The sequence below is a fragment of the Narcine bancroftii genome, chromosome 2 (genome assembly GCF_036971445.1).
Source record: "Narcine bancroftii isolate sNarBan1 chromosome 2, sNarBan1.hap1, whole genome shotgun sequence".
In the NCBI taxonomy this organism is placed as follows: Eukaryota; Metazoa; Chordata; class Chondrichthyes; order Torpediniformes; family Narcinidae; genus Narcine; species Narcine bancroftii.
In genome coordinates this window covers 186,753,114-186,779,931 of record NC_091470.1, presented here as the reverse complement: position 1 = coordinate 186,779,931, position 26,818 = coordinate 186,753,114, and the positions used below count along the sequence as shown (strand labels likewise).

The 26,818-nt window shown below is 44.6% G+C and overlaps 1 protein-coding gene across 1 annotated transcript in view; it reads left to right on the top strand.

Moving 5' to 3' along the window:
• Positions 1-25,811, top strand: part of LOC138753016 (uncharacterized) — a 129,072-nt gene extending 103,261 nt beyond the window's left edge. The window contains exons 33-39 of the mRNA XM_069915610.1: positions 4,178-4,204; positions 10,476-10,502; positions 12,492-12,518; positions 13,168-13,194; positions 17,021-17,047; positions 19,312-19,338; positions 24,151-25,811. Of these exons, the coding sequence (XP_069771711.1) occupies positions 4,178-4,204; positions 10,476-10,502; positions 12,492-12,518; positions 13,168-13,194; positions 17,021-17,047; positions 19,312-19,338; positions 24,151-24,668 (680 nt within the window). The 3' untranslated portion in view covers positions 24,669-25,811. The remainder of the gene's footprint in view (positions 1-4,177; positions 4,205-10,475; positions 10,503-12,491; positions 12,519-13,167; positions 13,195-17,020; positions 17,048-19,311; positions 19,339-24,150) is intronic.
• The last annotated feature ends 1,007 nt before the right edge of the window (positions 25,812-26,818 follow it).

Below are 26,818 nucleotides of genomic sequence, written 5' to 3'. Positions count from 1 at the left end.
TTTTTTTAAATTTTTTATTTTTCACACCATAAATCACAATAGCCATGATATACACTTTTTCTTTTCCACACATTTACAGTGACTTTTTCTCCCTCCCCCCTCCCTCCTCCCAAGCCACCCCCCCACCCCCCCCCTCTCATCCATTTTATGTATACAATCTAGGTTGCATTAATTCAGTTAGACAATGTTGTCATTCAACAAAAATACACCAGAAATTCTACTGAGTCCATTCTTTTCTTTTCTTCTCCTTCCATCAACTTAGGTAATGTTTGTTCCCGGTAGGTTTTCGCTATTGTATTTAATGTAAGGCTCCCATACTTGTTTGAATATTTCAATATTATTTCTTAAACTATATGTTATTTTTTCTAATGGAATACATTTATTCATTTCTATATACCATTGTTGTATTTTCAAATTATCTTCCAATTTCCAGGTTGACATAATACATTTTTTTGCTACGGCTAGGGCTATCTTGACAAATCTTTTTTGTGCATCTTCCAAGTCAATTCCAAATTCTTTATTTTTTATGTTACTTAGGAGAAAGATCTCTGGATTCTTTGGTATATTGTTTTCTGTTATTTTATTTAATATCTGATTGAGATCATCCCAAAAGTTTTCTACTCTCTCAAATGTCCAGATTGCATGAATTGTTGTTCCCCTTTCTTTTTTACATCGAAAACATCTATCAGATACTGTTGGGTCCCATTTATTTAACTTTTGCGGTGTAATGTATAGTCTGTGTAACCAATTATATTGTATCATACGCAGCCTCGTATTTATTGTATTTCTCATCGTTCCAGAGCATAACTTCTCCCATGTTTCCTTTTTTATCTTTATATTTAAATCTTGTTCCCATTTTTGTTTAGTTTTACCATTTGTTTCCTCATTCTCCTTTTCTTGCAGTTTAATATACATATTTTTTATAAATCTTTTGATTAACATTGTATCTGTAATCACATATTCAAGGTTACTTCCCTCTGGTAAACTCAAGTTGCTTCCTAATTTATCTTTCAAGTAGGATCTCAGTTGGTAATATGCCAGCGCTGTATCTCCAGTTATATTGTACTTATCTCTCATTTGTTCAAAGGATAAGAATCTACTTCCTGAAAAACAATTTTCTATTCTTTTAATCCCTTTTTTTTCCCATTTTCTAAAGGCAAGATTGTCTATTGTAAAAGGGAGTAGCTTATTTTGCGTCAATATTAGTTTTGGTATTTGGTAATTTATTTTATTTCTTTCTACATGAATCTTCTTCCATATATTGAGGAGATGGTGTAATACTGGAGAAGTTCTATGTTGTACCAATTTTTCGTCCCATTTATATAATATGTGTTCAGGTATCTTTTCCCCTATTTTATCTAATTCTAGTCTCGTCCAGTCTGGTTTTTCCCTTGTTTGATAAAAATCTGATAGGTACCTTAATTGTGCGGCTCTATAATAATTTTTGAAGTTTGGCAATTGTAAGCCTCCTTGTTTATACCATTCTGTTAATTTATCTAGTGCTATCCTCGGTTTCCCCCCTCTCCATAAAAATCTCCTTATTATTTTCTTTAACTCTTTGAAGAATTTTTCTGTCAGTTGTATTGGCAATGCCTGAAATAAGTATAGTATCCTTGGAAAAATGTTCATTTTAATACAGTTTATCCTTCCTATCAGTGTTAGTGGTAGCTCTTTCCAATGCTCTAAATCGTCCTGTAATTTTTTCATTAGTGGATTGTAATTGAGTTTATATAATTGGCCTAGATTTTTGTTTATTTGCACACCTAAGTATCTTATTGCCTGCGTTTGCCATCTGAATGGGGATTCCTCCTTAAATTTTGAGAAATCCGCGTTATTCATAGGCATTGCTTCACTTTTATTTACGTTTATCTTGTATCCCGACACTTCTCCATATTCCTTCAATTTCTTATATAGTTCTTTTATTGATAGTTCTGGTTCTGTTAAGTACACTATCACATCATCCGCAAACAGACTGATTTTATATTCCCTGTCTTTTATTTTTATTCCTTTTATATTATTATCTCTTCTTATCGATTCTGCTAGTGGTTCTATAGCTAGCGCAAACAATAATGGTGATAGTGGGCATCCCTGCCGCGTTGACCTGCTTAAGTTAAATTGCTTTGATACATGTCCATTTACTGTCACTTTCGCTAACGGTCCCTCATATAATGCTTTAATCCAATTAATAAACTTCTCCGGTAAACTGAATTTTTGCAATACTTTGAACAAGTAATTCCATTCTACTCTGTCGAAGGCCTTCTCTGCGTCTAAAGCAACTGCTACTGCCGGTGCTTTATTTCCTTCTACTGCATGAATTAAGTTAATAAATTTACAAATATTGTCTGTTGTGCGTCTTTTTTTGATAAATCCAGTATGGTCTAAATTTACCATTTTCGGTACCTGTTCTGCTAATCTGTTCGCTAATAGTTTAGCTATTATCTTATAATCTGTGTTTAGCAGAGATATTGGTCTATATGACGCTGGTGAGAGTGGATCTTTCCCTTGTTTTAGTATCACTGTAATTATTGCTGTTTTACATGAATCTGGTAAGTTTTGTGTCTCATCAATCTGGTTGATTACATCCAGGAGGGGCGGTATTATTAGGTCTTTAAATGTTTTGTAGAATTCTATTGGGAGTCCATCCTCTCCTGTTGTCTTATTATTTGGTAAATTTTTTATTATCTCTTGTATTTCTACTGTTCCAAATGGTTCTGTTAATTTATTTTGTTCCTCTATTTGTAGTTTTGGTAGTTCAATTTTAGTCAAAAATTCATCTATTTTCCCTTCTTTCCCTTCGTTTTCGGTTCGGTATAATTGTTCATAGAATTCTCTGAAGTTTTCCTTAATTTCTTTTGGATTATATGTAATTTGTTTGTCTTTTTTCCTTGTTGCCAATACCATTTTCTTAGTTTGCTCTGTCTTTAGCTGCCATGCTAAGATTTTGTGTGTTTTTTCACCTAGTTCATAATATTTCTGTTTTGTCTTCATTATATTCTTCTCCACCTTATATGTTTGTAATGTTTCATATTTTATTTTTTTATCCGCCAATTCTCTTCTTTTGGTTGTATCTTCCTTTATTGCTAATTTTTTTTCTATGTTTATTATTTCCCTTTCCAACTGCTCTGTTTCCTGATTATAGTCCTTCTTCATCTTGGTTGCATAACTTATTATTTGCCCTCTAATGAATGCTTTCATTGCGTCCCATAGTATAAACTTATCTTCCACTGATTCCGTATTTACTTCAAAGTACATTTTTAGTTGTTTTTCAATAAATTCTCTAAAATCCTGTCTTTTAAGTAGCATGGGGTTTAATCTCCATCTATACATTCTTGGAGGGATGTCCTCTAGCTCTATTGCCAATAACAGGGGTGAGTGGTCCGATAATAGTCTAGCTTTATATTCCGTTTTCCTAACTCTCCCTTGAATGTGGGCTGATAACAGGAATAGGTCTATCCTTGAGTATGTTTTATGTCTAGTCGAGTAGTATGAGTATTCCTTTTCTTTTGGGTTTTGTTTCCTCCATATGTCCACAAGTTTCATTTCTTGCATTGATTTAATTATAAATTTGGTTACTTTGTTCTTCCTGTTAATTTTTTTCCCCGTTTTATCCATATTTGGATCCAAATTCAGATTGAAATCCCCTCCTATTAGTATGTTCCCTTGCGTATTAGCTACCTTCAAAAAGATATCTTGCATAAACTTTTGATCTTCTTCGTTAGGTGAATATATATTAAGTAGATTCCAAAGCTCTGAATATATCTGACATTTTATCATAACATATCTCCCTGCTGGATCTATTATTTCCTCTTCTATTTTAAATGGCACATTTTTGCTAATTAATATAGCCACTCCTCTTGCTTTTGAATTATACGATGCTGCTGTTACATGTCCTACCCAATCTCTCTTTAATTTCTTGTGCTCCAATTCAGTTAAGTGTGTTTCTTGGGAAGAGGAAGCTTTACGATTTTTAATTTGTACCTTTCCTGCCTTGGGAGTGTGAACGTTGCTCTGATCAAATCTTGGCTCAATAACAGGAGCATTGACGTTTCACCTTGTGATACAGCCTAGCATGGATGTACTGTAGGAGGCTTGCTGGGAAATAGGAACTGGGCAGCTGTGTGTGTGATGTGGACACATTCCTAAATGTTCTCTGTTTTATGTCTGCTGTTTTTTTCAGAGAAGGAAAAGAATGTCATCAAGGCTGGTAAGTCCTGAGTTCAGATGCTATTTTTTTTTGTCGTATAATTAAGCAGAAATGTAATCTTGTATGAAATTGCCTTTCGTCTGCCATTCATCATTAGCCATTTGGCTGGAACCTCACAGTCAGAAAGAGAAGCAAGAGAGAGTCCCTTCAGAATCAGTGAGCGTCCGTGGTTTTGCCCCTGCAGCCACACAGACTCTCCCGTTGGATCCATCGGCCATCCGAACTTGCAGATCGGTGAGGAAGCCCTCACATGCCCGAGGCCCTCTTTCCCTCAGCATTCTCTCAAATCTAGGTCCCGATACCTGGAGCCAAACTCCAGCAGTCCTTCGACTGCAAATCACCCACAGCTTGCGGCCTGTCTGTGCCCTTCGATCAGTGTGGTCGCTGTCCTTGGGGTTGTCTCCTCTGCTTCTCCTCCTCAACAAGGCACCTGTTAATGGTACCCTGTGGCTATCTGCTGCCTCTCCCCTGGAGTCTGCAACCCCTCAAGGCCACTGCCAAACGTAGGTGCTGCCATCTTGGGGCCAGACCCCGTGGTCACAGGATTTTTAAATAAAACCACCGTCGGCTCCTTTAACGGCACATTTAAAGCCTATATGGAGCTGTTGGCAGTTGGACTGGGCGGTAGGACCCTGCGGGTGAGCGCTGTGTCTCCACTCCCCTCTTTCCCTGGATCCACTCCCTCAGCAGTGCTGCTGTAACAGCAGCTCTGGCAGCACCTGCCATTTTTCCCACTGTCCTGAGCTTTTCATGATAGGGTGTGAGATGGATATCTAACTGGCCCTCCCTCCTGAGTAGCGCTAACCGGAAGGATATTGATTCCCCCTCCAATTCCGAAGAAACTTGCCCCTTTAGTTCAGGTCTACCAGGGCAGGGTCCAGGTAGCTGTGCAACATGAAAGTCCGCAGACACTGTGATTGTAGTAAAAACACAGAAATGCTGGAGAAACTCAGCCAGGTTGTTGGGATTCTGGGACAAGAGGGCATAATTTCAGGATAAAAGGGTGTCAATTTAAAAGAGGGAAGCAGAAAAACTTCTTTAGACAGAGGGTCATGAGACTGTGGAACTTGTTGCCACAGGTAGTGGAGGAAGCGAGGTCGCTGGGTGTATTTAAGGCAGAGATTGACATGTATTTGATGAGCCAGGGTGTTGAGGATTACGAGGAGAAGGCTGGGGAGTGGGCCAGATCATAATTAGAATGGCAGGGCAGACTCGATAGGCCTACCTGTGCTGTTGTCTCACAGCGTCCACAGGAGGAAAGGTGCATTACCAACATGTAGAAGGGCTCAGGCAAGATAGGTCCAAGCAGCTGTGGCCTTTCTTCCTGCATCAACTCTTAAGCTACACGTTCACCCGCCTTCATCTCCTATTCCTTCCATCACTAGCATATACCACTGGGAGAACCCTCAGATGCCCACCTGTTTTACCTACTGCATACAGTACAGGCCCTTTAGCCCTCAATGTTCCTACCAAAAAAAATTAAACCTTCCTATGTCATAACCCTCTATTTTCCTTTCATCCATGAACCTTTCTAATAGCCTCTTAAATGCCTCTAATGTTTCAGCCTCCACCACCACCCCTGGCAAGGCATTCCAGGTACCCACAACTCTGTAAAATACTTACCCCTGACATCTCCCCTAAATTTTCCTCCACTTTGTACAGATGTCTTCTGGTGTCTACCTTAACTATGCCTCTCAGAATCTTGTAGACCTGTTAAGTCATCTCTCAAAGAGAAAAGCCCCAGCTCTGTTAACCTTGCCTCAGAAGACTTATTTTCCAATCCAGGCAATATCCTGTTAAATCTCCTCTGCACCCTCTCCATCGCTTCCCCGCCCTTCCTGTAATGAGGTGATCAGAACTGAACACAATATTCCCGGCCTGGGAAAATGGCACTGGCTGTTCACTCTATTAGTTCAGGAGAAACTCAGCAGGTCAAAGAGTGTACTTTGTATAATGAAGAAAAAGATACAGGCTGGAGCTCTTCATCAACGTTCCACTTGATGCATTAACTCACTAATTCCACTTTGCAGAACCTCATCTCTTTTTCCACCTGTGTTCACAGCATCTGGCTACTTACCCTCCCCTTTCAGAATATCCCATGTCGTCTGTCGTCTGGGAAGCTGGAGTCTTATTGAGGCCGGCCACTGCTTTCCTTGACTTTGGCCTTCCCTGCTTGTACAGCATTGCAACTGGTTCTTTTTCTTGAAAGACACCCCCCCCACCCCCCACCCCCCACCAACAGTAACGATACACTTGTTAGAGTGGGATGAGCCAATGGACTCCTGCTTTGCTGCTAGGATCCAATGAGTCTCAAAAGCAAGGACTCTGAACACAGTTTTGTAGTAAATGGTTCTATTTACAAAAGACAGGCATGGGAAATGGTAAAGGGGATAACGCGCACACAGCGAGCGTGGGAAAGTAGCGCCCTACAGAATAGAGCTGGATACAAACCCCGGTTTGCTGGCACTTCACAGTGTTGCACTAACCACTATTGCTAACCATGCCTCCCTTCTCCTTTTGATGACCTGGCTAATCAAGAACCTTGAGTTTTTTGAGGAAGTGACAAAAACGGTGGATGAAGGTAGAGCGGTGGATGTGATCTATTTGGATTTTAGTGAGGCTTTTGATAAGGTTCCGCATGGAAGGTTAATAAGGAAGGTTCAGTCACTAGGAATTAGTAGAGAGATTGTGACATGGGTTCAGAGGTGACTGGGAGTTAGACAGCAGAGAGTCCTGGTGGACAACTGTATGTCAGGTTGGGGTGCCTCAGGGATCGGTGCTGGGTCCTTTGTTGTTTTTCATTTATATTAATGATTTAGAGGAGGGTGTGGTTAACTGGGTAAGCAAATATGCGGATGATACGAAAATAGGGGGAGTGGTGGATAATGAGGTAGATTTTCTTGGATTACAGAAGGATTTGGTTTGTTTGGAAGAGTGGGCTGAAAGATGGCAGATGAAATTCAATGTAGACAAGTGTGAGGTGTTGCATTTCAGTAAAAATAACCAGAATAGGACATATACAGTTAGGGGGAGGGCATTGAGGCACGCAGAGGAGCAGAGGGACCTGGGGGGTTATGGTACAGAGTTCACTGAAGGTGGATTCCCATGTAGACAGGGTGGCTAAGAAGGCAAATGGTATGCTGGCCTTCATAAATTATAGTATAGAGTATAGGAGCTGGGAGGTGATGCTGCAGCTGTTTAAGGCATTGGTGAGGCCAGGTTTGGAGTTCTGTGCTCAGTTCTGGTCTCCAAATTATAGAAAGGATATAGATAAGGTGGAGAGGGTGCAGAGAAGGTTTACAAGGATGTTGCCTGGCTTACAGCATCTGGATTACAGGGAGAGATTAAGGAGATTGGGACTTTATTCATTGGAACGTAGACGACTGAGAGGAGACTTGATAGAGGTATTTAAAATTATGAAAGGAATAGATAGACTAGACATAAACAGACTCTTTCCCCTGAGGGCAGGGGAGGTTGGAACAAGAGGCCATGAGTTAAGGGTAAGGGGGCAACACTTCAGGAGAAATATTAGAGGAGACTTCTTCACTCAGCGAGTGGTGGCAGAATGGAATGATATTCCGAATGAGATAGATGCAGCAGGGTCCCTTCTGTCATTTAAGAGAAGGTTGGATCTGTACATGGAGGTGAAGGGGTTGGAGGGTTATTGGTGGAGAGCGGGAGGTTTGGAGCTAGTGGAGTTGTTTTAGTGAACCGGTGTGGACTCGAAAGGCCGACATGGCCTGTTGCCGCTCCATAAATGGTTATATGGTTAACTATCTCTGCCTTAAAAACGCCCACTGACCCGGCCTCCACAACCAACTGTGGGAACAAATTCCACAATATTCACCATCCTCTGGCTGAAGAAATTTCTACTTATTTCTGTTCTAATCAGACGCTCTTCAATCTTGGAGTTGTGCCCAAGAGTTCTGGGTGTCGTCAGGTTTATAGCAGGGGTGGCCAAACTGCGGCTCGCGACCCACATGCGTCTCTTTGCCATACAGTCTGCGGCTTGCGGAAATATGTTGGCTGAGACAGGAATCATACGAGCTGGTGCTCACAGTGGTAGTTCTTGTGGGCGTGGCCGCAATTGAAAGTATTATGTACGTGTACTATATATACGCATGTAATAGTCCATAACCGTGCACTAGGTGACCCCCTCCCCCCCCACCCCTTATTTTTGGCCTTGTCTGCTCACTCTCTGGAGTTCCAAAAGCTCTGACCCTGGACTTACCACCTGTTTCCAGCCAACTGCCTGCCCATCCGAGCTAATGACCCAGGTACTTAACCGTGGTCAAAAGTCTTCTTCTGCCTTTCCATCCTGTAGGGTGATGATGGTTCCTTTCAGTCCGTTTGTGGGGTTTGATATGCACGTCCTGGTGTGGCCGTACAGGCCAATTCTTGACAGGCCCTGCTTGCCCCATACTTGGCAGGTGAAGCCTGGAGGGGCAACAGGGGCAGAAGCTCTGTTGTGCCATTCCTCTGTTGCCTCTTCCAGCTTGTTCTCAGCACCATCCACACCTTCTCTGATGGCGTCCCCCCACTGCGAGCGACCTTGAGCTAGATCCTCCCATGTTGATGGGGCAATGTCAGCTTTCTAGAACTTCGCTGGCCTCCTCGTTTTTGGGTACCATTGGGCAGTTGGCTGTACAAGATGTCCTTGGGCAGTCTTCCGTCAGGCACTCTGACAACATGTCCTGCCCAGTTCAGTTGGGCTGGCATCACCAAGGTTGAAACTGCTGGCGTTCCGGCTTGAGGAGGGACCTCGATTTTGGTGACCTTGTCTTGCCAGGTGATCTTCATCAGAGAGCGTAGGTGACGCTGCTGCAGTTGGTCAAGCTGATGCAAGTGTGAAATATGGGCCCCTCGTCTCGTATCCACACAGCAAGGCTGATATGACAATGGCCACCTTGCCTGATGTCCTGTGATCAAACCCGATCTTTCAGCTGACTAAAGGCCAAGCAGGGCTTTCTGGTTCTTAACTCAATCTCTACAAAAATAGTAAGCATGGAATAGTTGACCCCCTAAATTTTACCCTAAAGGTTGGTCCAGAAAATTCGACTAATTCAGAACACATATATATAGTATGTGTACTTTTTGATTATTGAAAGCAATGAATATATTATTATGTACATGTATTTCTTAATATTTATATACATTTTTGTAACAAAATGTGCATGCAAGTGTTGTGTTGGGAAGAGTATCAGATTCATTGGGTTCACAGAGATGAGTCTGGACACGTACATAATTTTTATTAGCACATGGAGAACAAACAGGAGAACATTAAACTGTACACAATTACTAATTCAGGTAAGTGACAATACAGACATTTAGTTCAGACATCAGTTAGACTCCGACATTGGTAAACCTATATTCAACCCCGCTCACACACTACACACACTGTTTCACCTAAGCAACGATATAGACACCCACCTCAGACTTCAGTTGGACTCCGAGAACGGTAAACCTTTATTCAACCCTGCACACACTCTATAAGCAGGGACTCTTACACACGCTCCCAGTTCCCTGATCAATGGGGGTGCAGCTCTACTGCGAGTATTGATCTATCGCAACACTACAGATCAGCTACAGTGTACTGCACGCCTTACCCGCGATCCTTCCTGCGACATCCACAGTAGCGACCTGGCATGGAGTGATGTCCGGGGCTTGGACCACGAGGCAGAGAGTGTGAATGTGCTCTGTACTGCAAGCCAATGACGTCCCTAGGTGATTTAAATTACTCATCGGCGAGGTGCACACTAATTAGTGGCCGGAGTCCAACCTTGACTGATGGATGATGTGACTTCCTAATAAGTTTCAGATGGGGAAGACACAGGGCTATCCGCAATGCACACACATTCCAGGCTGGCAGAGAGGCCGCGTTTCCTCCACACACAATAGTAAGAGTTTTTTAAAAAGTAATTTTTTTTTCATGAATTGTTGCTCTCAAACATTTAAGTTTGGCTTACGAAAAATATTTTTGTTGTTTTAACTAACGACAGGGATATTTAAAAAAAAAATTAATACATTTCTGCTGGAACTGCTCAAAAATATTATAGACAGTCATTTGGTTGTCACCCCCTCTGATGGTGTCACTCGGTGCGGTCTGCATTCCCCTGGTGAAGCCAGTGCTGCCTTGGCCTCCATTCTGCTGGTTGGGTACCAGAGCCTGACCAAGGCCCAGTGGGTCTCGGCACCCTCGGGGAAACTAGGCGCAAGTTTACAGGAGGCTGTTGGGTAATTCTTGTTTGTAATCAATCTTGTCTTCTTGCAGAGCACGAGATGCAGTTGAAGAATTTAGGTAAGTGTCTTTATGGAACACTGTGCCAGTGGCTGATTCCAATTAAACTCAATCTCTCAACAGCAGCAGGAATGCATTTAGAGCTTGGTCTTTGTCCGCTTTGGGTGGGGAATCTGAGAATTTCTCACTCCTGGTTGTGAGAAAAGGGGTCAGCACACTTAGGTGGCGCCAGCGACCGGGGTTTGCACGATCTTCCTGTGACCTTCATGGGGTTTCCTCCGGGTGCTCCGGTTTCCTCCTGCCCTATGGGTCGTCAGTTAAGTTGGGTATGATTGGATGGGCCTTGTGTAGGGCCGGCCAGAGACGCTCGACCGCAAAAATGCGCCTGCTCGGGCTGGTTACGGGAGCAAGGGCAGCGTCACGGTCACCTGTGGAGGGGGGGAGAGGAAAATTGGGCACCACAGGGGGCGTGGCAGAGAAGGGCACGCTATGAGTGGGAAGGTTATAGAAAATGGAGGACAAGTGGCACAAGGTTGTTTGCTGAAACAACCTTTATTTATTTGTGTGGCAAGAGCTTAGCAGTCACTACAACGGGTTTAAATGGCCGGATTCGGCTTCCACCATGCTGTAAATAAAATTTAAATTTAACTCTATGGGTGGGTTGTGGGGCTTTTAAATTTTAAATTTAGATATACAGCATTGTACAGGTCATATTGCCCCACGAGTCTGTGCCGCCCAATTTACACCCAATTAACCTACACCCCCAGTACGTTTTTTGAATGGTGGGAGGAAACTGGAGCCCCCCCCCCCCCCCCCCCGCAGAAAACCCACACAGACATAGGGAGAACTTACAAACTCTTTACAGACAGCGCGAGATTCTAACCCAAGGTCCTCTTTGCCAACCGTCCCAGCCTTTCTCGGTGAGTTTTTTTGGGGTGGTATTGGTCTGGGGAGAGGGGTGGGTCTTAATCCTGGCTGTGGGGTGGATAGGGATGTTGGTTTTTCTTCTGGGTTGAGATAGGAATTGGGGCATCCCTTCAGAACTGATTATTGGTGCTGTCTGCTTGTTGCACATCACTCAGTAGGGACTCTTTCTCATATAAAATAGAAAATTGCTGGAAATACTCAGCGTTCAACGTTCAGATTTGTTATCAGAGTACATACATGGTATCATTGCAGCCCTGAGGCTCTTTTTCCTGCAGGCCTGGCAGAATTTATACCCATTGGCAGTGCAAAAAACGACTCAAAAAAAGATGTGTAGACAAAAGAGAAATGTAAACAAAGTTGTGTTTCTCCTCTTTGTGCAAACTGACTGCAATGCAGAAAATAAATCCAATATTCAGTCATAAATGTGCAAAGTTGGAGTCCTTGAATGCGGCCCTGATGGTGGAGGAGTAGCAGCTGTTTCTGAACCTGGTGGGTGTGAGTCTCGTGGCACCGATGCCCCTTCCCTGTTGACAGCAGCAGCGAGAACAGAGCGTGGGCTGGGTGGTGGGGATCTTTAATTTTGGCATTGGCATTGGTGGCCCCATACCAGACTGTGATGCAGCCGGTCAGCACACTTTCCATCACACATCTGTAGAAAGTCGCCAAGGTTTCCGATGTCATATTGGACCTCTGCAAAATCCTGAGGAAGTAGAAGCACCGACGTGCTTTCTTCATGATGCCATTAGTGTGTTGGGTCCAGGAAAGATCCTCCAAGATGGTGACTCATCACACAGCACCATCTGTGGAGAGGGAAACTGTTAATGTTCCTATCGCGACCTACATGATGAAGGGTCATTTTCCTGAGATTATCCCCCTCCTCTCCTCTTCTCCCCATCTTCTCTCCCTCCCCCACTCCCCCACCTCTCCCTCCCCCTCTTTCCCGCTTCTCCCTTCCCCGCCTCTCTCTCCCTTCCCCTTGGTCTCCCCCACCCCACTCCCCAAGTCTCCAACAAATGCTGCCTGACCTGAGTATTTCCAGCATTCTGATCTTGCTTCCAATTTTCCACATTTGAAGTTTGATTTCCCTGACCTTTTGATAACTTTGGAACTTCTGCCTTACAGCTGACAAGATGAAGATTATGGAAGCAGGTAAGTGAAGCTTTCTGGTGTTCAACAGCACATTCTCCCTTCCCCTTGCCTCCCTCCTCCATCCAAGGTTCAGGATTCTTTTATTGTCATGTGAAAACAAAGAAAATGTAATATTGCACAAAATTTCCTTTTAGTCTACCATGAAGCAGACAAAGATTCACCTTCAGCAGAAATTGACAGTCAGAGAAAGAGAAACAAAAATGAGTCACCCCCTCCCCCCCCCCCCCCCCGGTGGATTTGCCTCCAGTGCTCCCTCAGCCACACTGCTTTCTGTCCAAACCATCGGCAACCCTAGGTCCAGATCTAAACCTCTGACGTGATCGGGAACCCTTCAGCGCCCTTGGCACCCTCTTGCCTTCCGATTCCGATACCGGATACCCCTTCAGCCATTCTCCAGTAGTCCACAGCGTGGGGTGAGTCACTTGACCGCAGTTACCCAGAGCCTTCATGGGCTCCTCACCTCGAGTGACCAACAGCCCACCGCCCATGTGTCGCTCAGCCCCAGGGCCCCTCGCTGGTCGGCTGCCGTGGTCACCGTCCCAAGGGACATCTCTGCTTCTGAAACGAGGGTCTCCCTGTTTGAGAAGTATAGATTAAACATGTGTGACTAGATTGGCAAAACCTTCCCTAATTACTTTCTCTTTTGCAGAGTATAAGAAGCTTGCGAATGAAGTTGGTGAGTATCCTGGCTCGCCCATCATGTCTAGTTCTACTGTGTTCAGGAGCATGAGGGCTTGTTTAGGTGCTGTGGCCTTGCTTGTTGGTGCTGGGTAATGTGCAGGGACTGAGCACCATTAGAGATGCCTTTCGTTTGGGTTTAGTGCCATTCTCTTTATTTTTTCTTTGTAGTTAGTTCTTGGGTGATCTACAGTAAAACCACTGGTATCCAGCATCTATGGAGATTGGTAGATGCCGGATAAGTGAATTTTCCAATTGCTTGAGACTGTGTGGTAGGTGATTAGCGAACTAAAGGCAAGACGCTCCAATTTTAAACCCATTTTTTTTGCCTATTTCTGCTTTTTTTTTGCCGGTTGCTTGAATTCCAGATAACAGGGGTTTTACTGTAACTGGGAAATCCTCCAATGTCTGTCTGAAGACATTAGAAGTTGTGAAATTGCCTGGGGATTTCTTATGAGCTGATGGTGTGAGATATTGGTGATCTGTTAATGACCGCAGATTAGAAATCCAATTTGCTTCTTGATCAGTGAATTTTTTTTCCCCCTAGATGGGGTCATAAAGAGTAGGAGCAGGAGTCAGCCATCCGGCCCGTCAAGCCTACTCCGCCATTCAATGAGATAATGGATGATCTGACGATAGGCTCATCTCCATCTCCCTGCCTTTTCCCCATATCTTTCAATTCCCCGACTACGTAAAAAATCTATCCAGCCTCATCTTAAATACATTTACTGAGGTCAATGGGCAGCAAATTCCACAGATTCACCATCCTCTGGGAAAAGTAGTTCCTTCTCATCTCCATCCTAAATCTGCTCCCCTGAATCTTGAGGCTATGTCCCCTAATTCTGGTCTCTTCCATTCCCCCTCCCCCCACCAATGGAAACAACATATCCATCTTATCTATGCCTTTCATAATTTTATATGTTTCTATAAGATCTCCTCTCATTCTCAGTGAATACAGTCCCAGACGATTCAATTTCTCCTCATAGGCCAACCCCCTCATCCCTGGAATCAGCCTTGTGAACCTCCTCCTCACCACCTCCAAAGCCAGGGCATCCTTCCTCGTGCAAGGAGGCCAGAACTGTACGCAGTTCTCCAGATGCGGCCTCACCAGCACCCTGTACAGTTACAGCAGGACCCCCTCGCTCCTAAATTCAATCCCTCCTGCAATGAAGGCCAACGTTCCATTTGCCTTATTGATCGCCTGCTGCACCTGCAAACCAACCTACTGCGATTCACGCACAAGCCCTCCCGAGCCCTTTTGCACGGCAGCGCGCTGCAATCACTTGTCATTTAAATAATAATCTAATCTTCCATATTTCCTTCCAAAATGAATACCCTCACATTTACCAACATTGTCCTCCATCTGCCAGACCCTTGCTCACTCACTTAACCTATCTATATCTCTCCTCAGACTCTCCGTATCCTTTGCACAATTTGCTTTTTAATTCGATTTAGTGACAGCAAAATAAGATACACTACACTCTGTCCCCTCTTCCAGATCGTGGTATGTACATTGTAAACAGTTGTGGGCCCAGCACCGACCCCTGTGGCACTCTGCTCACCACCAATTGCCAACCAGTCTGGAGGTGTAAACTCCCACAGATGTTATCATGTTTGGCAGCTGGACAGGATGGTTATTCAATTTTTCAAAAATATATGGTGGGAGCTGCTGTTCCTGCAGACGTGGGGAGTGGAGACAATGCTGTACCCCTCCACAAGGTTCAGCTGCCTTGTCCAATTATCGATGGTTCAATACAGGCTTAAAATGACCTGTTAAAGGTGTTTTATTGCAACCATGGGATCTGTGCCCAAGATGTCGGTGTCGGTGTTCAGAAGCAGCCTCGAGGGTTTGCAGCCTCCCAGGAAGCATATGACTGACGCAGGGCACCAAAAATCAGGGAGAAAACCCCCCCTTCTCTCTCTCTCTTTCTCCCCCCCCCCCCCCCCCCGCCCCAATTTGAGAAGGAGAGGCAGAGGAGATTATCCTAGGGCTGTTAGTGGCTCGAGGCAAGGAACTCGCACAGGCTGCAGGCAACTATGGTCAAGGCTGCTGGAGACAGGCTTGAGACTGACTGAAGGGGCACTCGGTATCGAAACCAGGGCACTGAGGGCTCTGAAATCTTCCTGGTCGCATTGGAGGTTTATATTTGGAGCTTGGGTTGCCACTGGTATGCACTGAAGTCTCTGTGACTAAGGGAGTGCTCGAGTGGATTCTACGGACCCTTGGTGACTCTGGAGCAACTCACTTTTGCTTCTCTTTCTCTGACTTTAAGGGGTGCCAAGCAAAAATCTGCTGATGGCAAATCTTTGTGAGTCTCATGGCAGAGTAAGTGTTATTGCACCTGTTTTATTGCATGGCAATTTAAAAAAGAATCTGCACTGGCAGATTCAATGTAAAGCCACATATTCTACCCCCCTGAAAGAGCAGAAGGCACTCTTTCTAACCCTTCTCCAGGAGGGATAATCACCTGAGCACTGAGGCCCCCCCCCAAGCATCTGAATGGAGCCGCCTGAAAGCGGCTGCTAAGGGGCAGGCTGATGACGTTGTCAGCCCGAGATGCTTGGCGCAAATTTGGAAACACAGTGTGCAGGCAGGATATTGCAGGTTCTGAACACTGAGAAAGGCTGAAACCAACATGTATTTCTCTTTCCTGCTCCGGGTCCGCCAAAATCCTGTGTTCCTTCTGCGTCTCCTTCGTCGCGCTTCAAATGACGTCACGTCAAGTGGGCGGGAGCACAGCTACAGTGGACAGGAGCCGGAGTCCGCTCCAAGGCGCCTCCCATGAAGCTGTCCCTTTCAGGTGGACAGCGCAGCGCTTTCGGGGCTGCCACCTGAACTACGATTCCAAAGCTCTGCATCTGCATTCTTGGCAGAGAATACACCTGAAAGCAGCCTAGAGAAAGGTTTAAAGATTCCTTTTACTTTACATCATAAAAATACATTAAAATGTAATGCATATGCTTTAAGGAAAACAAAAAGTCGCCAGGAGCATTTTCCAGGAGAAAGAGAAGCAAAAGAGAGTCACTGAGTGTCCGTGAATTCACCTCCAGCGCCCCCGCGGCCTCTGCAGCCGCACGGACTCACCTTTGAACCATCAGCAACCTGAGCTCCAGATTCAAATCTCCAAAACGACCAGGAAGCCTCCAGCGCCCGAGGACTTCGGGAGCCTTCTCAAGTCTCTGTTCCCACGAGCCAGTCCTCGGCCCGCAGCCTGGCGGGTCCTTCAGCTGCTGAGCTCCTCGCTGATCCACCGAGTGGTCGCTGTCCTGCAGGGTCATCTATTCTGCTTCTCAACTGGAGGAGTTCTATTTGCTTCCGGTGCCCTGCTGCTGCTCCCCCGGAATCTGTAACCCCTCCCCACGGTACGCTGCCCTGCGCAAGCACTGCCATTTTTTTGGCGCAGACCTCTGTGGCTGCAGGATTAAAACAAAGAAAACACGAACAGGCCGTTTACAACCTGTACAGAGTCATCGGGATCAGGACCCGGAAGTAGGGCCCTGCGGAGCAGCGCTGCATCACTGCTGCCCGCTCTCCCGGGTCTGCACCGGCTGCAATGCCATTTTTCCCCCATACAGTGACATATGAACGCCACAGATTACTGGTGCCTGTAGCTACACTGAGAATTGACGTAGCTAAATTGAAGGGGAAATGGTGGCTTGAGGGTTGGTGGCGATGAGAGTTGCAGGCTGGATGTTATTTTTTATTAATTCATTGATACATTAATAGCATTATTAAATATAAATGTTTTCGAAGTGAGGACATGACCTGCAGAGAATGTGGCCCTGATGGGAAGTGTTTTACTTCTTGTTTATCTTCTTTTCAGAACAATGGAGACCGCTTATCAAGTCAGGTATGTCAGGACAGAGGAGGAAGAACTAGCATTTTAACCACTAACCTGATACTTCCCTCATTTAATTGTAGGAATTGTTATCCTGCAAGTAAATCGGGGAACATGTGTGTGCTTGGACAGTGTTTCTGCCTGCATTGCTCTCTGGCCCTGCATCAGAGTCTGGGTATGGAGGTGCCAGTGCATAGGACAGGAAAAGACTGCCGTGGCATCAGTCTTTACCCCGTCCAGAACAGGGCAGCACGGTTACAGTGCCAGCATTCTGGATTGGAATCCGCTGGCTGTCTACCAGGAGTTTGCATGTTCTCCCCATGCCTGCGTGAGTTTCCTCCGGGTGCTCCTGTTTCCTCCCACCCTTCAAAACAAGGGTTGTGGGTTAATTGGGGTATTTGGGTAGCATGGGCTCGTAGGCCGGAAGGGCCTCATTACTGTGCTGTGCGTCTAAGACCAAATTTAAATTAACAATCTATAAGGGGTGGTGCCAGCCTCTATCCTCAAGGACCCCCACCAGCCAGGCCACAACCTCCTTCACTCTGCTACCATCGGGAAGGAGGTACAGGAGTCTGAACACCCAAGTTCTTCCTCTCTGCCAGCAGATTCCTGAATGAACAATGAAGCACAGGCACCACCTCACTTTCTCTTCTTTTGTTCCAATTTTAAAAAAGATTTTTTACATTGTGATACTGCTGTAAAACAACGAATTTTGTGACATGATTGTGACAAATACATGCTGATTCTGATTCTCTCTAGTGAGAAGAACGTGATGAGGCCACATTTGTAACCCAGCCCTGTCACGGTTGGGGAATACAAATTATCCCACTGATTCAGAATTCAGAGTACAGGTTGTACCTCTCTTACCCGGGTCCAGCAACTCCCGAGGTCCAGTACGTTTGAACCTACCGTTGTTGGTACAGACTCCTTACAGTGCGGGACTCGAACCCCAGTCCCAATTGCTGGCACTGTAAAGGTTGAATCTGCCGCGATCGAGACCAGGATTCAAGTCCTGTGCTATCTGTAAGGAGTTTCTACAGGTACACAATCCTTCATCCGGACATCTAAAATCTGGAAAGCTCCAAAAATCGGCAAGGTGGGGGGAGGGGAGAGACGGCAGCACAACTTGGGCGTGTGAAGGGGGGACACAGCAGCGCGACTCAGGCGGGCGAGGGGGGAGACGGCAGCGCGACTCAGGTGAGTGAGGGGGGAGACGGCAGCGCGATTCGAGCGGGCGAGGGGGGTAGACGGCAGCGTGACGGGCGGGCGAGGGGGAGGAGACGGTAGCGCAAATGAAAGGGGGTGGGTATGGATACAGCAGCACAATTCGGGTGGGCTTAAATCTGGGGAAACTGGCTTTTGTTCTGAAATCCGGAAAAATCCGAAATTTGGAACACACTGTCCCCCAAGGGTTCCGGATAAAGGATTGTGTACCTGTACTAACATCCCATTTGCTGGTGCTGTAAAGGCGTTACACTAACCGTACCACCCCACAGAATTATTTCCTGTTTTAAGCTTTGTTCTACCTTTGATAGGATTACATAGGAGGTTCCCTATGTTTTCCAGCATTTTCAGTGATCCAGCAATGTCGCCAGATTAAAGAGGATCAACCTGTACATACAACCCTGAGATTCTTTTTCCTGTGGGCCGCGCAGTATTTTTAAATGACCGGGAATTGTTAACTACTCACAGGAAAACAGAACTGTAAACAAACTGCAAATATAAATATTCATTAATAATAACATGCAAAGTAAGAGCCCTTAAATGGGCCTGATGGTGGAGGGGGAGCAGCTGTTTCTGAACCCCGAGCTACCAGTCCAGAGCGTGTGCTGGGTGGTGTGGATCCTGCTGCTCTCCGACAGCAGCACTCCCTGTTGATGTTCTCGATGGTGGGGGAAGGGTTTTTCCTGTGATGTCCTGGGCTGCGTCCACTCCCTGTCACAGGATTTTTTGGCTCAGGGGTATTGGTGCCCGCATACCAGGCCATGGGCCAGTGACTAAAGGGTCTAGTACCAGGCATTGCCTGGCATAGGATTTAAGGAATTTGTGGCCATTCGGAGGGTTAATGCAGAAAAATGGTACTGAGGTACCATTCTTACAGATTTGGCCTCAGAGGCATGAAGATTTGAATGGCCTTCCCCTGTTACAGTTTCTCATTATTACTTCTGCTCGCTCTCCGATCCCTGGCCTGGAGAGGCTTTGATCGCTGAAGTGTCTGAGATGATTTATGTTAATTTTATTCATACTTAGCACCTTGTGTCTTGTGTTTATTTCAGAATGGGACAGGATGCGAAGTCATTCAGGTAAGAGCTCGGGGAATGGACTGTGTGTTCACAGCTCACGTCATCTTGTTGGTCAAAGTTTTGATCTCCTTCCTGGTGTGGTGGCAGTGCCTGCCATTGCCAGCCTTCACTGCCCAGCCTCCAATGCCCAACAGGAAGGTGTGCTACCCTCAGGGTTCCTTCAACATTACTCTATTCTCCCTCCCTTCCCTTTCCCCTTCTTTCCCTCTTCTTTATTTTGCATTATTTTATTTATCATTTTAAATCTATTTAACAATCAACAATCATACCAAATACCCTTCCTCCATTCCCCCTCTCCCCTCTATATATTCCATTAAACAGAGAAAGAACGAAGAAAAAGAATCACAAAAAGATCATCCCATGGTCAGTGCGTACAGTAAAACACATGGAGACACGATAATCCAACAGTGTTAACATCTTTACAGAGGTCGACTGGCTAGCCAGTATCGATCGTGACCCTGTATTGGTACCAGTGAGGTACCTGTATGCTCTAAGTAAGGCTGCCCGATTTTTAGGAAGATGTTCTATCCCTTCCTGAGATTATATGTGCCCTTTTCAAGTGGGGTGCAGATGTTCCTCTGTGAAGACCACCTATCCATGAGTAGATGGGCGTTAGACTTCCATGTCACTGCTATGCACTTCCTGGCCGCACATAAGACGATTTTTGTGAATTTGATTTGAGAATGAGTTAGTGATCTACCCACTGTGGTAAAGTTCCCCGGAAGACAAGGCTCTGGGTCTACTGGTAAGTTGACTCCTGTGATCTTGGTTAGGGTGTCACAGAGGTCAAACCAGAAGGGCCCTCACCTTCGTGCAAAGCCAGGTAGAATGTGAAAAGGAACCAACCTCTACACCCCACCTAAAGCGCATCTCTGATAACTCGTGTTTATATTAGTGTAAGTTCTGTGGGGTGAAGTGCAGCTGATGGAGAAAATTATAATGGACCAATCTATGCCTGATAGTAGCCGACAAACGTCCCTGTCACAGATCTGACCAGAGTTGTTGTCTAAATCTGACTCCCATCTCACCCTAACCTGGCTTTGAGCTCTCACTCATCAATAAAAAATACTTTATAGAAGTAAATTTATATACATTTCCTTCATCCCCCTTCCCTCTTCATTCACTGAGATATCACCCCCTCCCCCTGTTTGCTGCATGCCCTCCCTCCCTCATCCACCTATTACCTCCTGCCTGTGGGACTGCTCCTCCCCGCCACCCCATACCATTTTGTTCAGGCACCTGCTGAGTATTTTTTTTAAAACTTTTATTTTCCGTATGTGTGATGATGTGACCATCCAATCGAACTATATAGTCACATAACAGATGTACACAGCGCATCAGTCAAAGCATCACAGATTTGGGCACCCAATTAACCCTATTCTAATCAATATGGGGTCACCTATATACTTAACCATACACTTCGTCATATACCCATTGTGATGCTTTTGAGCTTAAAGAGGAGAGTTGAATTTATCACTGTGTCAGCACCTTACATGCGCTCGCATACAATCAATCTCATCTGTAGACATTACATGTAGAGCGCACCGGCCAAACTCCTCCCCACCACTGAGATAACAGGGTGGTTGTATCTTTAGTCAGTCTCAGTTACTGTAGTATCACCACTTGATGTTGAAATCATCCGTCCTTGGTTGGAGTTTGGCTGTTACGCTTTCCCTTAAATATACCTTCACAATCTTGCCCTCCACTGTTGGACAGTTGGTGGTTTTACAAATCTCCGTAATGCTGTCGTCATCCTCTTTACGAACAACAAATAACCAAGGCTGGTTAATGGTGTCTATATCCTCTGGAATCATTCCCAGTGTAAAACCTGCTGGCTCCAAAGGTAGGTCTAACCCCATGATTTGCTTAAAAATATCTCTCCAATATTGATATAATTTGGGACAGTCCCAAAAAAACATGGATATGATCGCCATTCTCTCCAGCATAATTTTGAGGTGCTACTGTGTCTCGCCAACACCAGAGGAGTCTTAAATACTCTCACTTTAATTTTCCATTCAAACTCCCGACAGATAGGGCTACTTGTTAACTTGTGACCATCGAGGCATGTCTTTTCCCACATTTCATCAGTCGTGAAATTGCAAAAATCATTTATACCGGTTTGGCATAAAAATAAACCAAAAAAGGTGACTCAACCGTGGATAACAAGGGAAATTAGAGACAGCATTAGGTCCAAAGAGAGAGCATATCAATTGGCCAAAAAAAGTACCACAAATGGGAACAGTCCAAGATGCACCAAAGGAGGACAAAGGGATTAATCAAGAGAGCAAAAATAAATTACGAAAGTAAGCTTGCGGCAAATATAAAAACTGACTGCAAAAGCTTTTATAAATATGTCAAGAGGAAAAGATTGGTGAAATCCAGAGTAGGTCCCTTGCAGTCGGAATCAGGGGAATATATAATGGGGAATAAGGAAATGGCAGACCAATTAAATTCTTACTTTAGTTCTGTTTTTACAAGAGAGGATACAAATAACCTCCCAAGGATGTTGGGAAACATAGAGACTAATGCAAGGGAGGAACTGAAAGAAATCAATATCTCCAAGGACATGGTCTTGGGGAAATTGATGGGATTGAAGGCAGATAAATCCCAAGGGCCTGATAATCTACATCCTAGGGTACTTAAGGAAGTGGCCATTCAGGTAGCAGATGCTTTAAGAATTATTTTCCAGAACTCGATAGACTCCGGATAAGTACCCATGGATTGGAGGGTAGCTAATGTTACCCCACTATTTAAAAAGGGGGGTAGAGAAAAAGCGGGGAATTATAGGCCGGTAAGCCTTACATCAGTAGTGGGCAAAATGATGGAATCCATTATTAAGGATGTAATAGCTGAGCATATGAGTAGCAGAGAAGGGATCGGACGGAGTCAACATGGATTTACAAAAGGTAAATCGTGCTTGACAAATCTATTGGAATTCTTTGAGATGGTGACAGGTAAAATAGATGGGGGAGAGCCAGTGGATGTGGTGTACCTGGACTTCCAAAAGGCCTTCGATAAGGTCCCGCATAAATGACTGGCTTACAAAATCAAGGCTCATGGGATTGGGGGCAAAGTATTGATGTGGATTGAGAAATGGCTGGCAGGTAGAAGACAGAGAGTAGGGATAAATGGTTCATTTTCTGAGTGGCAGGCGGTGACCAGTGGGGTGCCACAGGGATCTGTACTGGGACCCCAGCTGTTCACAATTTACATTAATAATCTGGATGAGGGGATTGGATGTAATATCTCCAAATTTGCAGATGACACTAAGCTAGGAGGGGTTGTGTGCACGGAAGAGGGGGTCAGGAAGCTCAATTTGGATAAATTGAGGGACTGGGCAGATCCATGGCAAATGCACTACAATGAGGATAAATGAGAGGTTATCCACTTTGGTAATACAAACCGGAGGGCAGATTACTATTTGAATGGCAATAGATTAAGAGATGGGGAAGTGCAGAGAGACCTAGGGGTACTTGTACACCAGTCTCTGAAGGCGAGCATGCAGGTACAGCAGGCGGTTAAAAAGGCAAATGGTATGTTGGCCTTCATATCAAGAGGGTTTGAGTATAGGAACAAGGATACCTTACTGCAGCTGTACAGGGCCTTGGTGAGACCACACCTGGAGTATTGTGTGCAATTTTGGTCACCTTATCTAAGGAAGGATGTTCTTGCAATGGAGGGAGTGCAGAGGCCATTCACCAGGCTGATACCTGGAATGGCAGGAATGACTTATGAGGAAAGATTGCGCAAATTGGGATTGTACTCGCTGGAGTTTAGAAGATTGAGAGGGGATCTCATAGAGACGTACAAAATTCTGGCAGGACTGGACAGAATGGATGCAGATGGGATGTTTCCAAGGATGGGAAAATCCAGAACCCGGGGCCATGGTTTGAGGATAATAGGCAAACCATTTAGGACTGAGATGAGGAGGAATTTCTTTACCCAGAGGGTGGTGAATCTGTGGAATTCATGGCCACAGAGGGCAGTAGAGGCAGGTTCATTAAATATATTTAAGAGGGAATTAAATATATTTCTTCAGTATAAGGGTATTAAAGGTTACGGAGAGAAGGCGGGGACGGGGTACTGAACTTTAAGATCAGCCATGATCTCATTGAATGGTGGAGCAGGCTCGAAGGGTCGAATGTCCTACTCCTGCTCCTATCTTCTATGTTTCTATGTGCAAATATTCATTTCCAATTCCCATTTCTGTTTGATTTCCATCGTGTTTCCTGTTACGTTATCTTGAAGCCATCTGGTCTAAGTGAGCTATCTGGGTCTTCTTTATCTCTCCTTCCATAGTTAGCATGAACATTTTTTCTAGTGTAGATGCTGTTTTACATCTCTGCTCCCAATCTGCATGTGTCTGGAAGTGGAGCCGCACTTGAAACGTCTGACAGTTTTCCAAACCTTGAAGAAGGCCTCAAGGCCAAAAATGTGAACCATGAAATTCTCCAACCCCAGAGAGCTGTAATGTCATATATTCAAAGTTGAGATTGCTACAATGGGAATTGGGGAGGTGAGGTTTGGTCGAATGAGGTAAAGTTAGCACAGCGTTGTTTCAGCGCCAGCTGGGTTCAAATCTGGTGTTCTGTGTAAAGAGTTCATACGTTCTCCCCATGACTGTGTGGGTTTTCCCCAGGGGTTCCGGTTTCCTCCCACTGTTCAAAATGTGTAAGATTCGTAGGTTAATTGGGTGCATTTGGGCAGCACGGACTCGTGGGCCAAAAGGGCCTGTAACCGTGCTGTACATCTAAATTTAAATGACGATCTTAGCAAACGATGGAATCCTATTATTTTTTTGTTCTCTCCCAGTTGCTGTGCATTTAGATCCTCGGACCGCTAATGGAAGCCTGGAAGTCTCTGTGATGAGGGTCAGTGGGAGAAAAGGGCAGCCTTTGACTGTTCCTGATGTCCCGGAGCGATTTGATTCTGTTCCGTACATGCTCAGCTTGGAGGGCTTTGCGACAGGCGCACACTTCTGGGAGGTGGAGGTGTCCTCGAAGGCCTACTGGGATATCGGCGTGGCCAGCGAATCAGTGGAGCGGAAGGGTATCCCCAACCTGTCGTCTGATGCTGGTTTCTGGACCTTGGGACGAGATGGGGAGCAGTACACAGTGAGCGATAAGAGTCACTCCATTATTACCATGACGGGCCAGCCTACGAGAATCGGGGTGTTCCTGGACATGGAGGCTGCGAGGGTGTCCTTCTACAACGCTGACACCATGTTCCATCTCTACACTTTCAATGCCAGCTTCTCAGGCAAAATCCACCCGTTCTTCGCACCTGGGTGGAGTGAAACTCCATTGATAATCTGTCCAATTGAAAGTTAGCCAAATGCTGTTCCACTATGCACTCACTTTGACAAGACCTAGCTGTCATGCTGGAGAAATGCTGTATTCGTTTTAAATTAACAACAGACCCAAGTGATTGAGGTGACTGGCTTCAGAATGACAGGAGAATGAAGTACATTCAAGATGTTATTCACTTCTGGGATATGAATCACGGTATATAAACTACCCACTCCGCTTGAGGATCCGGGAGCCAGGACACAAACCTTGGAACCTGAGCATTAAGCCTGGATGCAAACAAATCCATCTCCGGCATGCCAAAGATATCTGCTAGCCATTTAAAATATTACTTACCCAGAGTCCACTCAGTGCTATCTGAATTTCCCGGACATGTTGTATGTTGGTTCGACCTGGTAGGCAGGTGGCAGTAACCCAAATGTTTCTCTGAATGCACCAGTGCCAAGTCTCAATGGCTAACTTGTTACAGAAAGGAGATTTGAGACCTCTCATATTATTGAGATAGGCCACTGCTGAAGTGTCATCCAACCTCAGCAGTACATGAAGGTCAGCTTCCCTTGCACAGAAAGACTTTAGTTCGAGAAACCCACCCAGCATTTCCAAATAATTAATGCCTAATTTCAAGGCCTTCCTGAGCACTAGGTCCATCCATCTGCCCCCAGTAGAGACCTTTAGATTCATGGCTCCCCAACCTTTTCCATTGCATCTGACCTGATCTCCAGGTCCTCCTTTCTGAGATCGATCCTCGCGTCAGCCCGCGAGATATGATCGATCCACCATACCAGGTTGGATGTGGCCTCGCTAGTTAGCCTCATGGGCCTGTCAAAGTGTCCCCTAGCTGCCTTAAGAGCTGATATTTGTCCCTTTCCAGGAACCTATAATTTAGCGGGCCATATTGTACTGCCGGGAAAACCACCAGCAGTTTCCCAATCAACCTGGCCACCTTTCTTTTACTATTTTTTTTTTTTTTTTTTTAAATTTTTTATTTTTCACACCATAAATCACAATAGCCATGATATACACTTTTTCTTTTCCACACATTTACAGTGACTTTTTCTCCCTCCCCCCTCCCTCCTCCCAAGCCACCCCCCCACCCCCCCCCCCCCCTCTCATCCATTTTAGGTATACAATCTAGGTTGCATTAATTCAGTTAGACAATGTTGTCATTCAACAGAAATACACCAGAAATTCTACTGAGTCCATTCTTTTCTTTTCTTCTCCTTCCATCAACTTAGGTAATGTTTGTTCCCGGTAGGTTTTCGCTATTGTATTTAATGTAAGGCTCCCATACTTGTTCGAATATTTCAATATTATTTCTTAAACTATATGTTATTTTTTCTAATGGAATACATTTATTCATTTCTATATACCATTGTTGTATTTTCAAATTATCTTCCAATTTCCAGGTTGACATAATACATTTTTTTGCTACGGCTAGGGCTATCTTGACAAATCTTTTTTGTGCATCTTCCAAGTCAATTCCAAATTCTTTATTTTTTATGTTACTTAGGAGAAAGATCTCTGGATTCTTTGGTATATTGTTTTCTGTTATTTTATTTAATATCTGATTGAGATCATCCCAAAATTTTTCTACTCTCTCACATGTCCAGATTGCATGAATTGTTGTTCCCCTTTCTTTTTTACATCGAAAACATCTATCAGATACTGTTGGGTCCCATTTATTTAACTTTTGCGGTGTAATGTTTAGTCTGTGTAACCAATTATATTGTATCATACGCAGCCTCGTATTTATTGTATTTCTCATCGTTCCAGAGCATAACTTCTCCCATGTTTCCTTTTTTATCTTTATATTTAAATCTTGTTCCCATTTTTGTTTAGTTTTACCATTTGTTTCCTCATTCTCCTTTTCTTGCAGTTTAATATACATATTTTTTATAAATCTTTTGATTAACATTGTATCTGTAATCACATATTCAAGGTTACTTCCCTCTGGTAAACTCAAGTTGTTTCCTAATTTATCTTTCAAGTAGGATCTCAGTTGGTAATATGCCAGCGCTGTATCTCCAGTTATATTGTACTTATCTCTCATTTGTTCAAAGGATAAGAATCTACTTCCTGAAAAACAATTTTCTATTCTTTTAATCCCTTTTTTTTCCCATTTTCTAAAGGCAAGGTTGTCTATTGTAAAAGGGAGTAGCTTATTTTGCGTCAAT